General features: G+C 37.2%; 1 protein-coding gene across 1 annotated transcript in view; it reads left to right on the top strand.

Annotated features, from left to right (window-relative positions):
* The window catches only part of LOC149233804 (uncharacterized), a 190,257-nt gene extending 176,479 nt beyond the window's left edge, over positions 1 to 13,778 (top strand). Inside the window, exon 3 of the mRNA XM_089382299.1 lies at positions 10,509 to 13,778. Within this exon, the coding sequence (XP_089238425.1) occupies positions 10,509 to 13,778 (3,270 nt within the window). The remainder of the gene's footprint in view (positions 1 to 10,508) is intronic.
* The last annotated feature ends 1,738 nt before the right edge of the window (positions 13,779 to 15,516 follow it).

The following is a 15,516-nucleotide window of genomic DNA, read 5'->3' on the forward strand; positions in this document are numbered from 1 at the left end:
ATCAGAGAGACAGAATGATGTTTGTGTGTGGAGATTGATTGTAGTACGATACAGCGGGATTGCATCGGCAGGCTGTGTAATCCATTTACCTTTATTGATTTCTAAAGTCATGATTAATTGCTTCATCTCTATTGACATAATTTCCTAAGTGCCTTCTATGCTTAAATTGACCAGACCTTCTTTTCATGCAATTCATAGCAAAATGACCAGGTTTTCCATAGTGCTAACAGACATCATCTCTACTTGATTTGGCATTTGTCCTTGGTAAAGGTGTACCTTGAAATGATTTTACCTATAGATTTTTTCCTTTATTTTTCTCCCACAATTTTCCTTTGAAGGATTGTTTCCCTTTAACGACCAATGCTAAATCTGAATTGGGAGATTTTTGTTTAAGACTCCTTGTCTTCTCTTCTTCCTGCATAAGTATACTTGCCAACTCATCAAAAGTATGAGCCTTCTCTCTAGATGAAAGACCGGTGATAAACATTTGATATCAAGCATTCTATTTAATGTCATAGTAACCAAGTTTGTACTATATATTATTTCACCAATGTCACCTAATTTATCCTTTAGATCCTTAATTCTAGAAATAAAATTACTGACACTTTCATTTTCTTCCATCTCAATTTAAAGAAGATTATTCTCTAAATACAATATTTGATTTGTAGTCTTCGTCTCATACGAATTTTTGACAGTGTCCCATGCCTCCTTGGATGTTTTGCACTCTCTAATGTGTGGAATAATGTTGTCCTAAACAGATATCCGCAAAAGCACCTTCGCTTGTTTTCTCGTCGCTCCCAATCTTGAATTGTAACATCTGTGGCTTGAGGGGACACTGGCTTGACTTCAGCTCCAGACACAATTTTCCATATATTGTAGCTTCCCATCAAAGTCTGCATGCTAAACTTACAATTTGCATAAATTTCACCATCTAGCTTGTTAAAATCTAATAGATAAGGCTCTGCAAATACATTTTCCATAATATTAATCTTATGGAACCTCCAACCAATAACTTTAATGACTCCTTAGTCAAAAATATAATTCCTCAAGCAAAGTTCATAAAGTTATATTGAACTTCACAACTCAAACATATTATTGAACAGTATGTCTCCCTCCTTTTTAAGTTATATATGTAATTTTTATAATGACAAACAAAACATGATTTCATCAAACAACCACCAATATTGCAAGAGTCTTTCTAAAATAACAACCGCCAATTTAAAAAAAGGTTAGGAGGCCAATCATTAATCAACAATCCACAACATTTTTCACTTAGTTGAAATTCAACCACATATTTATTTGTATGACCAAAATTTACCTTTTTTTACTCAGTTGGAAAGTTTCAAGAACTTAAAACCCAAACAAAACAACAACCACAAAATACTCTTCACTTAGAAAAGCTATTTTCACTTTAAATAACCTGAATTGGTAAAATATGAAAATTTAATCCTCAACTTAATTCCAAATATTATTGGCAGGTCATTTATAAAGTCATTCAAAAATATTATTGAGCTGCTTATTAAAAAATTCAGAACTTATGTTTTACCATTCCAAATCTTATGCCCTTTACACTCACAGCCTACATCAACATGGCTCCTTTGACCTTCAAATAGAAACATAGGGTGATGTGGCGAATAGGAAACTCGCAGTGAATATATGTCAGATCTACAAAGTATGTTTCCTCCTTTTGGTCGCTTGAACACCTCAATCACTTTCAACAATCTCTATGCCCTTCACCAAAGCGCTCCAACTACAAACAATTTTTTCTACAACACAGGAAGAATGGGAAAAAAATAAACTCAACCAGATTTCTCACATTCTCACGTTGGCTGCAAACCTTCTCTACAACACACCGTTTTTGCAACACAACGGTGTCACAACTCACACTGACACAACTATCTATCTGGGACTTGTTTGCAACATGCCCTCAACAAACTGATCCCTCAGAGAGAAGAGACCTCACACTCTCATCGCTCAAAACCTTTTTGAGACTTCTTTGCAACACAAAACCTCACACATTGATCGCTCATAGAGAGCAAAGACTCACACTCTAACCTCGCTCTGATACCAAATCAAAGAACGCACACTGACCACTGAACAAGTTGTATTTTACATTGCCAAAGACTGGTTTTTATACATTACAATGAAGTTTCTTGACTCTGGTTGGTGGTGGCTTCTTCAGGAAGCTAAGGAAGTATCAAGAAACTCTGAGACAACTTCCTAGAGCATTTAATGTGGTAGGTCTTGGAATTATTGTTTATCCATCAAAGAAAAATTTGCATCTGTAAATATCGTTACCATCATTATATCCCAACCTTGATACGTGTGATTCAAAATATATTTTTCTAGGTGAAAACAATTTCCATAATATCAGTTGGTTTTCTTATTAAAAAATATTTGGAATTATTTAGAGGCCAAAAACAAAACAAATTTCTCTCTCTTTGTTAAAGTTGAATAGTGTAAAATCTAAGTTTTTATCTATATGAAATTTTAATGGAATTTTCAATTATATGAAGTCATCAATGATAATTTCTCATTTTTTATCAAATTTATGCAAACTCAAGTATTACATATGGGTCAAAACCATTATTTATAAGCAGAACCCATGCCAAGATTATTCTTCCTACATAAAAAAGGACACTCTTCTTCTTTACCACCATTTCAATTTTCATGCAGAACTTATTCATTCATTGTGTGTTATTCCTTCTATGAGGGTTGTACCACATGTCCCAAAAACCTACAAAATCAGTCCATACACAATGACCAACATCCAAGTCCTCACAATTGTTTGGAAGGATACATTCATCTAACATAAAACACGAATCACCTTGACTAAGGCCAAAATACCAACCACCTTGACTGTGACCCATTTTTAAGAATTTAAAGCCAAATGACAAAAAAATAGAGAACAAAGTCGATCCTGGAGATCTAAAAGTCCTCCAGTTGTGTGTTGTTTTGTTGTTATGGTTGTGCTCTTTTATCACTTCTTCTATTGTTGCTAGAGATCTATGGGGTATATATTTCATATATATTACATGGACACATTTAAGTTGACTAGTACAACTAGTTTTTCCCTGTGCTGGGAGTTTTACAACAGATATGGACCACTCTCAAGAAAAATTTGATTTCATCAACTAGAAATTGATTTAAATTACAAAAAATTTGACTAAACAACTAAATTGACATATAATTAACTATTTGTCTCATCAGACAACCTTTATGTAAGTTGATTTGTGAACAAGACTCCATTACATAAAATATCTCATGTAAAATTAACTACAGAGTTCATGAAATTTCCTAAGACTGATAAAATATATTTGTGAGCTTTGTTTATCCTTGTGTATTTCCTCACCATTCATATCAGATAAAATAAAGTCTGGGCCAAAATCACGAAAAAATAGCCAAAGAGTCCAGAAATGTCTACTTTGATTAGGATGGAAATTATTGTATTGAATTCATTTTCCATGAGCTATATATGAAGACAACTTCCATTTCAACTATACATATCATCATCACCAACAATAAGTTGTGTAGCAAAGGATTTGTGGTTTCTATGCTGCTTGTGATAGTAGCAGCCAAAATTCTAACAGAAAACCTCAATATTTTTATAGTTTTTGAGCAAGTGCTTTATCTGCATCACAAACACTCATTTGGGCATGATCAAGGTGACCAGTGACAAAAACTTGAAACTCACTACATGAGCTTACTTATTTCATTACTAAACATCGTTATTTATACATGCATAAGAAGAAGAATCAATAATGATCTCCGCTCACTGAAACTAATGTCTTACTGACTCCTGTCGACTCACATTAAACTTGCCAATGATGGAACAGTGGTTAGCGTTGTCGACGTCATCATAATTAATTCTCTAACACCTCCCCTTAATCATGACGACCTAAAATTTCACTTTCATGTTGGTCTAAATCTTAGCTAGCCTTACAGCGATACATTTCATTTTTTCCTTCTTGTTAAAGGGTCCATGCTTGTTCGTTTGATGGTGTAGTATCATATTCACCTTTCTTGCTTTCCTTATGACCTCCTTCTTCTCTTTGCTTAAGTACTTAACATCATCAACCTCTTTTGGATTGGGATGCAGAGCAACATCTCAAACAATGAAAACAAGGTAATCCAATCCATGCTCTCCCAACTTTCCATGAGGAGCCACCAAAATGAACTCATCTTCGAACATGAGAGGTGTTTGGATAACATCAATGTTTGTATCCTCCACTGTCATAGACATCTTAGAAGCAAATCCAATCAAATTTATAACAATTGGATTCTAGGAGAAGCAAGTTTTACTCAGAATGATTGCAGGATCTGTGGAATAAACTACACCTCCTGATATTCATGGTCATTAATAAAACCATTATGTTTATCAAATAATTCTTCAGACTCAAAAATACTACTGGAATAAAAAATATCACCCAGTGCAAAATACTTCCAAATGGACTCTCTAAGAAAGCATCATAAAAAAGATCACTATCAAACATTATCACACTCATTGTCTTCCAATCAGACCTATGACTTTCTACACGACTCTCCACACATTGTGGAAAACACAGCCAACTCATTAATGGTAATATATCCACACACAGAGTTAGATATCAGGTAGATATGTTCATTACCTTTTTTATGCTTCACAATCCCACGAGCTCTGGTAGCTTCATTAACCAGTAGCCACGACATACGTTACTAGTTTTCCCTACAACAACTCCACTGAAAACTCCTTGTATTTCACGTCTCTCACTTCATGTCACAATAGGTAGTAGAAGCCTACTCCTCACCCATACGGAGGATTTACTCCTCACCAGTCCTAGCTTCACTCAGATCAATTCATGAAGATGCTTTCATAGGTCTACAATACAGTTGTTGGATTCCACTTATTTGAAATTCAACACCATAACGGTAATACATCAAACAATAATAATGCAAAAAACAAACACTTCTATCACACAACACTGATCTGCAACAACACCATAATCACCTCCCACACAATGCAAATCTTGGAAACCTTTGGTTTCTCACAAGCATCAACAAGGATCTCAACAACACTTTCACCTCCAACTCGAATCGACCCTTTTTCCACTTTCCTAAATGTCAAACGACCATGGCCATTAGCCAACTCTGCCACCATCAAATTAGGAGGCACAAACAAACGCTCAACAAATTGCACCAAAAGCACTCGGCTCATCAATCACATCCTTCAAAATAATTCACAAAAGAAACCCTTTCTCCAATAGGAAAACAATCATGGGGTACCACGACTCCTCAAAATTCCATGGGTCATCAAATGCTCTGTGTTCCAACAATGCTATTCCAATTCATATTCGTTTTGATACCATGACAGAAACTTGAAACTCACTACATGAGCTTACTTATTTCATTACTGAACATCATTATTTATACATGCATAAGCAGGAGAATCAATAATGATCTCCGCCGACTGAAACTAATGTCTTACCGACTCCTACCGAATCACATTAAAATCACCAACGGGGGAATAGTTGTCAATGCAGTTAGTGCCATCTTGATTAATGTTCCAACAACCAGATCTTCATAAAGACGAACCAATAATGTTTGTAAGCTCAAATAATGAAAGAAATTTTCTTGGCAGACCATCAAATTGAAATCATGTGGTTGAAGTAGACCATCAAATTGAAATCAAGGTTTCTCCACCCAATGGTTGAAATCGACTCGACTAATGCAAGTTGATCCCGGCTAAACAATGTAGAAAGGGTTAGTCAACTTCTAACTTCAAGTTATATGATCACTATAATTACTTTTATAAATTGGCGTTGATTGGTTGGTTGATTCTGGACTTTTCCATCCCTTTCTTCCATATATTAATATTTCTTCCCTTTCTTTCTCTCTAAACATTTTGTCTGGATGATGGGTCTTGTTTTGAACTTGAAATTTCTACCTATGTTTTGGACTTGAAATATAAACCTAAAAATTAATCTTTGATCGTATTCGGGACACACTATGCTTCATATTCATAGCTTGATTGATTTCTTCGTTTGGTAATCGAGGTCGACCCACTTGCTTCTTTCAATTAGATTTGTTAGTCTGTTGAAGTCGACCAATAATTTGAACTCAGATTTGGTTCCATCTACATGGTCACAACAACATATCTTGATTTATTTCTTCGTTTGATAGTCGAGGTCGACCCACTTACTCCTTTCAATTATCTTTGCTAGTATGTTGAAGTCGACCAATAATTTGAAGTCAGATTTGGCTCCATCTATATGGTCACAATGACAACATAATTGAAGTCTCAATCTTTAAAATAATAAGTTATGTTTTGTAGTACTCATAGATGTGATATTATTCATCGATCGCTTGACCACTCACAAAAATATTAGCACCCAAATCATTGATGGTTTTTTTACTAGGCTCTCAACTTATTACACAATCGACTTTGGAAATTTTCTTTACTTGTCATGATTGACTAAAAACTTTGTATATGTCAACCACTTCAATATTAGCATATTACTCCACGATATTTGCATTATAGATCTATGCGCTAGTCAATTTGAAGTCGACTATAGGTACTGCAAAAGTATTAATCATCCATCATGAGAGACTATCGACTAATAAATGACAACTATATTAAATTACACTTTTCTCTACAATTTTATTTTTAAACATAAATAAAGCGTTCACTGTTCTATTCCATCAGTTTATACACATTAAATACAAATTTCTTTTTATCATTGTGTTGAACAAATAGGTCTTCTTTCTCAAATTAAAAATACAAGGAATATCAACTAGGTCAATCAAGTCGAAACTTTTTGAAGAGTAATCCAGGTTGACCATATAACATAAAGAAGGTGTTGGTCTCCTTAGTCTCCTTTGTCAATTCTCGTGGCATTTAACCAAGCAACACAACTCCTAAATCCCACACAATTTAAATTATGTGCATGCCTTCTCCATATATTTTATGTAGAAAGTTTCGAAAGTGATCAATCTCTCCTTCAACTAATTTTTAGGTCAACCAACGACCGACAATAAAGAATACCCTTAGTGACACAATGTTTTTTTGTAAAAAATTCTACAATCTGCTCAACTAATTACCCTTGTAAGCACACCACCAAGACCGCTCTAAGCAAATGTGAGACATACAATAAACAAATATGGTATTGATCTCTTATAGAGATAGGAGCATAATGCATCTCATTATCATTCCTTTAGATGCTTCCATTTATAGTGTTTTAGATAGAAAAGTGCATTATCATTCCTTTCGATGTTTCCATTTATAGTGTTAAGGTGCATTATCATTCCTTTTTATGTTTCTGATTATAGTGTTTTGATGTTTCTAATTATAGTGTTTTGATGTTTCCAATTATAGTGTTTTGGGTTGTAAAGGTCCATTATCATTTTTTTTAGTTGTTTCTATTTATAGTGTTTTGCCTAGAAATAAGTATTAAGGGTGTGTACATAAATAAATTTTGTTCTAAGGTAGTTTATGCAGATGACTCTAACAAATATGACATTTCATGATTGTATGCCATGGAAAATGCATCCGATTATCAAGGTTGAAATGATTCAGATTGATACCCTATTTAACATCTTCGATACTCCAACCAAAAACAACATTTTATATGATGATGATGATGGTTAACGTACGCTGAGACCAAACATTGGTCTATCAGACCTAAAGAAACAAATTATTTATTTTGATTTAAGATTTTATTCCTATGCTCAAAAAGCTTGGAGATAAGCCTCCCGAGCTCACTATAATTTTGACATTGGAAAAGGCTAGGAAGGTCGGTAAATGACGGTGTTCTTGCAAGGGTAATTAGTTGAGCAGATTGTACAATATTTCTCTTTTCCGCACCCAAAAAAAAAAAAAAAAATCTCCATAATAATTAATTACAAGATTTCTCTATAATTATTACTCAAGATTTTTTATGATAATAACCATAGAAATAACTTCTCACATCTTTATTTTATTTATTCCAATTGCTTGGGTTGGTAAGCGCTAACATACCTTTGTTTTTACTTATGCAAGCTTTGTCGTACATAGTCCATGTGAAAACATCCATGAGAAATCTTTTAAATTTACAGTTCTTCCACAAGCATTAGCATGCATAAGAAATTTTCTAGGTAACACACTTTTCTCACACAACATCTTGTTAAACACATCCTTACTTACAATCTCATATTCTTCATTTTTATTTCTTCTTTAGGTTCTCACCGTCTTCATTTAATATTGCTACAATGTCAGACTCAGTATCAATGGAAATGGAACCTGTGTTGAAGGAATAGCCTTCACATGCAACTAGAATGGATTACATGATAAGTACATAGCAAGAACATACACAATGCACAAAGAAGAAACAAATTTCGGGAATGAATTCCAATTTTCTTCTTATCATAACTTCATGCATATTTATACATAGTAAATATGGTTGGAGCAGTGGTACTTGCTCCGACCAATCACTCATACATTTACCTTTTACCATTTATTACATACATTTACTCATATAAGTATAAGGACTTACATAGGCCTAAAAGTCCCCTACAATAGGTACCTATGTACAAACTCATAAAACCCATAGGGAAAAATCCTCTCGAAAAGAGAGAAATATTCTAATGCTTAGCTAGTTATAGAGCTAAAATTGTAGATCTCAAAATTATCTATTTGTATGGCAAGAACATAAGCCCACTCTAATCAGGAAGTACTAAAACTATTAAGATGGGTGCCAAGAAGTCTCAGTGAGCTTTGTTGATCTTTGAAGTAGAATATGTTATAGAGGCACAAGAAAGGAAAACATTGACAACTTCCTCATAAATTCTTTAGAGAAAATAGGAAATGGTAAAGAACCAAGACAAAGGATTTAAATAGAAGGAACACCATCAACCAAACAACCAACAATCATGCTTATAAGTATGGAAAACTTAGCTTGAACATGGTACAAAAACACTTATGAATTTGTCTAAACATTGTCACCATCACGTTTATCAAACACAAGAAATGAAAACAAATCAATCACAATAATATTTTTCATCATCTAACTCCCCCCCCAGCAAGCACTAAAACTCTAAATATGAGAGCCAAGAAGTCTCATTGAACTCGGTTTATATTTGAAGTATAATATGTTATAGAGGCACAAGAAAGGAAAACACTGACAACTTCCTCATAAATTCTTCAGAGAAAATATGCATTGGTAAAGAATCAAAACAAAAGCTCCAAATATAAAAAACACCATCAACCAACAAAAAAACAATGATTCCTATAAGTATGGAAAAATTAGCTTAAACATGGTACAAAAACACTTACAAAGTTGTCTAAACACTTTCACCATCACATTGATCAAGCAAAGGAAAAACAAAGAAATCATAGCAATATCTGTCATCATCTAACTCCCCCCCTGAAACACAATTGAGGGAGAAACCACAATCAACATCAAACAATAGGAATGATATACAATTAGATAGCCGATGAGACAAAACATTTATGAAGTTTGAATTTTTCAACTAATTCCATGATCATCTATGAATCCAACAACAATCGATCTTGATGGTTAGCACTATTCCATGATTGATCCTTTCATGTAATTTTTGCAATGATCTAAATGCATAATTGTGAGGTTTTTGGTTCTTGGGTAAAATTGTCTAAGATGAAGGCTCAAAATTTTGTTTTGTAGTCTCATATATGGGTGCAACAATAGGAGGAAAATTGTGCACATCAATAATTCTCTTAGTGAGCTCATCAATCTAAGCAACATAGTCAACAATGGATTGGTCTTCCAAAAACCCAGCCTAAACTCTACCTTAAAATAGTGACATCTATTCAATAGGATTATATGTAGGAAATGATGCAATAGTTTCATTATATGGCATCCTCTTTTTATTAGCAGTCATGATCCAAATAGTATGTTTTGCAAAGCTAGGTGTAAACAAATCATGTGATGAGTCATGATAATTAACGTTAGCCTTCTAACAATCAACATCATGAAGGGTGGAAATACATGAGCCTAACAACTCAACAACAATGTTCATCCTCTCAGTATTTTGTTGTTGATTGACTTCATGTTCATTGTTTTTCTTACACTCTTGCAAGTATTGAATAATGTAATTTTTCTTAGTCAACTTTAGAAACAAGGCACCACGATTTTATTTTAAATTTTGATATTGATCAAACAGTCTTTTGTTTATCTTTAATAGCAACTATCCATGGCACCCCAAGGAATAAACCTTTCAGATTCGAAAAATTTTGGTTGGATCACCCCAACTTCCTCAATCTGGTGGAGAAATGGTGGTCTGAACCTGTGATTGGAGGGGGATCCAAAATGTTTAACCTTCAGAAGAAACTAAGGTACACTAAAGCTAAAATTAAAGAATGGAACATTACGGAGTTTGGAGATATTTTTAAGGAAAAAACCTTGATAGAAGATAAACTGGAACAGATTCACAAAGCGTGGGCTTCAGGGCACAACAGTGAGGAGTCTGTAGAGTAGGAAAGAGATCTAACTAATCAGTGGCATACACGATGTCAGCAGGAAGAAACTCTTTGGAAGCAGAAATCCAGAATTCGGTGGCTTAAAGAGGGTGAGCAGAATACCAAATTTTTTCACAGATCTGCTCTAGATTACAGAAGTGCGAATAGAATTCTAGAACTCAAGAATGAGAATGGTGAAACTTTAAATAATCACCAAGAGATAGCGGCTTTACTAACTAGGCATTTCAGCAGTATTGCCCAGGAACCGCTAGCAAACAGAGAGGATGCCATAAAGGAGCTCATCTCGGCCATCCCCAAAACTATTACCGGCACTCAGAACTCAGCTCTAAGCAGAGAAATAACCTTAGAGGAAGTGGAGGAAGCAGTCAGAAGTATGCCTAGTGATAAGGCCCCTGGACCGGATGGTTTCACCATTAATTTTTACAAAGCCTGCTGGAACCTAGTGAAGAATGAGATATGGGAAGTTGTTGAGGACTCTAGGAGATCTGGTTCCATCCTCAAATCTCTCAACTCAACCTTCATAGTGCTTATCCCAAAGATGGAAGAAGCAAACTCTCCTGAGAAGTTCAGACCAATTGCTCTGTGTAATGTCATTTATAAAATCATATCAAAAGTTATAGTTAATAGACTAAAGCCTATTCTTCCTGGCCTCATATCAGAAGAGCAATCCGGGTATGTTGAAGGGAGACATATCTTAGACAATATTCTTCTAGCTCAAGAAATGATTCACACCCTGCAAACTAGGAAATTAGCAGGAATGATAATGCAACTTGATTTATCGAAAGCCTATGATAAAGTTAGTTGGCAATATCTAGAAGCCATTCTAAAAGCCTTCGGATTTTGCAAGTTATGGATCAATTGGATCTTAGCCCTTATTAAGTCCTCCAGATTCTCAATCCTTGTCAATGGATCTCCCTCTGAACCCTTTTCACCCACTCGTGGAATCAGACAAGGAGACCCTCTCTCCCCCTTCCTGTTTGTAATTCTCATGGAAGGTCTCAGCAGACTTATAGCCAAAGCAAAAAGAGAAGGGAAAATCAAGGGCCTTCAGCCTCTCCAATCTATTCCAGCTACAACACACCAACAATTTGTGGATGATACGATGTTACATGGAACTCCCACAGTGAAAGAGGCTCTAGCTTTTAAGAAAATCCTTGATCTTTTCAGCAAGGCATCCGGAATGGAAATTAATTTTTCCAAATCCACGATTTACTTCTTTCACACTCATCCAGCTATTCAGAAGCACCTCTCTAATTTACTTGGATTCAGAAAAGGATGTCTACCTTCAAGATATTTGGGAGCACCGTTAACTCTCAAACCCTGGCAAAAAGTGCACTGGGAAAGAATCTTGGCTAACCTGGAGAAAAGGTGCAAGCACTGGACGCACAGAGCACTTAATTTTGCGGGGAGATTAGTTCTCACAAAGGCAGTTCTGCAAGCTATCCCTCAGTACTTACTTTCCATGCTGTCGTCCCCCAAGGGCATCCTCCAACAAATTAGAACAATCCAAAGATCCTTTCTATGGAATGGTAATGGGGAGAAGAAAAAATGGGCGCTTGTAGCATGGCATAAACTCTGCAAACCAAAAATTTTGGGAGGCCTAAATCTGGTGGATCCTTCAATCATCAACATGAATTGTGGTGCTACATTCAGGTGGCGATGGATAAAAGAGCCCCATCTCCCCTGGGCAAGACATTGGAAAGAGAAATATACCCCCGAACACAATAATCAGGATATTATTAGGCTTCAGGAGGTGCCTGAGGGATCACCAATATGGAATCTTGCCCGGAAAAATCGCAACTTGGTGCAGGAAAACAGTTTCTGGGAAATCCGGAATGGGCATTCAGCTCTTTTTTGGGAAGATGCTTGGCAGCAGCTCCCAAAACTGGAAAAGCCCGAACTCGATCTTCTCAAGCAGAAATGTCAACACGAGGGTCGTTACAGAGTTCATCAATACTGGAACTGGAACAGCAGGGATCCCATCTGGAGAGAATGGATAAACTTCGACTTGGATAACAACAATGGGGAAAACGACAGCTCAAAGCATCTAATTGACCAACTACTCAAAAGGAAAATAAGGAATACGGACGAAAAGGACCAGCTTAGATGGGGAATGAAGGGTAACGGAAATTTCTCACTCAAGGAAGCCAGGGAACTGATAGAAAATGCAGAGCAAAGGGAGGTTTCACCTTGGAGTCATAACATGTGGGACGGCCTGTTTTGGCCAAAAATCAAAACGTTCCTCTGGCTTTTAATGAGGAAAAAAACCTTGACATGGGAAAATCTACGCAGCAAAGGCTTTCATGGGCCGTCCAGATGCCCAATGTGCCTGGTAGAGGAAGAAACAATGAATCATTTATTTAATTCCTGTGACTGGGCTAGCCATTTATGGAATTGGGCGGAGGGTATTATGCTTTACTCTAACAGAAATAGGGAGTCCATTCAGGATACTATACAAAATTGGCAAAAAAATTACTCAAAAAACTCCAGGGTCAACAGCATTTGGAAGGTTATGCCGGGTTTTTTAACATGGACCATATGGAAGGAGCGTAACAGGAGAATATTCCAAGATGAATACAGAAACACAGAGCATGCCATAGACACTCTTATGAGAAATATTAAACAGTTAATTCAAGTAAAAGTGAAAGAGGAAACTAATGAGAAGCCTTCATCTAGTGACTTACGGATTTTAAAACTCTTCCAGCTGCACACCAACCAGAGCATGGCCACGTCGAGAAGCCAGCAAAGCCCGCAGTCTGAGTCCAATAGTTGGAATTACCCGCCGGTTGGCTGGCTGAAGCTGAATTTTGATGGCGCGTCCAGAGGAAACCCTGGGATGGCGGGTATTGGAGGAGTTATAAGAGACCATAAAGGAGACATTCTTCATATTTACTGCAAAGCACTGGGAGAAGGGACGAACAATGAAATGGAGTTTGCAGCTTTAGAACAGGGACTACGGATTCTAAAAGACATGCAGAATTATACAGCGGTGGTAGAAGGTGACTCGGCCCTGGTAATCTCTGTGGCAAAGAGAATCTATGGCGGAACCAAAGCGAGCAAAGCTACGAAGCATTGGAGATTAGCAAAGGTGACGGAAAACATAGCCGAGCTGATCAGCGGCATGAGAGGGTTAGTCTTCCAGGCGGTGAGACGCAAGGCGAATGCGATTGCGGACCACCTAGCAAATCATGGCATCGATAACCAAAATAGGGAATGGGACAGCTGTTGGCAGCAGGTGAACTGCCCAGACCTGAAAAGGAAATGCATCCAGCTGGCCGAACAAGACAAGGATAATGCCAACCGGGCTTAACTAGAAGGCGTTCAGACTCCGCGTTTTTTCATGATGAAGCACAAAGGAGTGGATACGGACATTAAAAGTTGGCAGAAAACAAAAGGACAGGTAATTCCGGTGCGTTTATGGCAACATAAGGGGAATAAAGGAAACAAATCTAATATGATGTGCCGCAACGATCACCGCCGTCACCACAGCAAGTTGGAGGACACATGGCAATTTCTGATTAGAGAAGGAGGAGGCAACATTGATGTCAAAGGTTGGATACATTACTCGGAAAACACAGTTCAAGGCAGTAACAATTATGTCAGTACATCCACGTCGTTTCGGGAGAATCGGGTGGTCATGAGCAATATCCTCCAGATCAACTATTTAACAGCGAGTGGAGGCATAGTCATGAACAGATTTTTGCAGTGCATCGTTCCGTTTCATTTACTTTCGGCTCTCAGCGCCAGGTCTCACGTTGCAAGTGTTAGGATAAGTATGGAAGGTGACGGCTGCCGCAGTGCAACTGCGAATATGGAGCTCAAGACAGTGAGGGAAATGTATGAAACCAGAACCGCGTCGAAGAACAAACGCAAATTGTCTGAATTGGAGGCCTCGGTGAAGGAAGAAGAGCGAAAGCGGTCGGAGGAGGATATAGCGCAGGAAGTCGACTGGCTTCAAGATCCTGGTACAGTTACTAAGCACGCAACTCAGTTTGTGCGCACTCAGGCGGAAAGCTGGAGAGTTAAAACCCTGCTGGCGCGTGCTCTGGATGCGAAGGAAGATAGTAAAAGGCTGGCTCAGAGGGACCAGGTCATCCCGGAGGCACAGATGAAAAGTCTATACGACATTTATGAAGCTTTGGATTTCAAAGTCACTGCAGTGCATGAGATGGTAGACTCTCTGTCCAAGAAGGTGACGGTGCTCATTAAGCTCCTCAGGCAAACGCTCAGTCCAGAAGCAAGGCAAACTGGAGGCCTGCCGCAAGAAAAGCAGGAGGAGTGCCGCAGCTATCACTCCCTGCAAGCGAGAGTAGACAGCCATGTGCTGGAACAGGCGTTGGACACGGCGAGCAGGTTCGGGCAGTCACCTTAATATTTGTGTTCTGTTGTAATGTCTTATCCATCTTAACCGGAGGTTCATATATCCTGATCGGTTTTTTTTGGTCTCCCCAAAATCTGGGATTTTGTCATTACCATAGTCTCTGCGGGTTGAAGGGCTGCGGTCCTCGTTTTAGTATCTTTTATTCACAGGCGCTGTTAGATAGCAGGAACAGCCACCCTGCGTGGTGTGCAGTTGCTAGTTTTTTGTGGTTTTTAGGGATGGAAATCATGATGTCTGGCTTGTTTTCTTCAGGCCTCGATCTGCTAGGGCAGATTTTTTGTACTATATTTTTTCTCTGTTAATATAATCCTCTGACTTACACAAAAAAAAAATAGTCTTTTATTATGTTCTTGAAGAGGGGTAGCTTCTACACAAAGCATTTCCATGGAGGATCTTAAATAGGAAACCTCAGTTATTCATTAATCATGTTGGTCCTCTAGCTAGTGAATTTTCTTCTTGAAGAAAGCCCTTTTTGAGTTAAACAAGAACTTAAGTTCCTCCTTCAAATCATAAAAGTGGTCAACTTTGGTTTGAAACTTGTCTACTAGACTTTGGAAATACTTTACCATTGTTGACTCTATATTATCAACCTTCCTTATTCTATCAATGATAGAAGACCAGAATCAATTCTTGAGTGTTGAATTTTCTACTTGCAATATAGAAACAA

This window comes from Pinus tabuliformis, chromosome J, assembly GCF_031772625.1.
Source record: "Pinus tabuliformis cultivar Carrire ecotype Pingquan chromosome J, CPIR1, whole genome shotgun sequence".
Classification (NCBI taxonomy): domain Eukaryota; kingdom Viridiplantae; phylum Streptophyta; class Pinopsida; order Pinales; family Pinaceae; genus Pinus; species Pinus tabuliformis.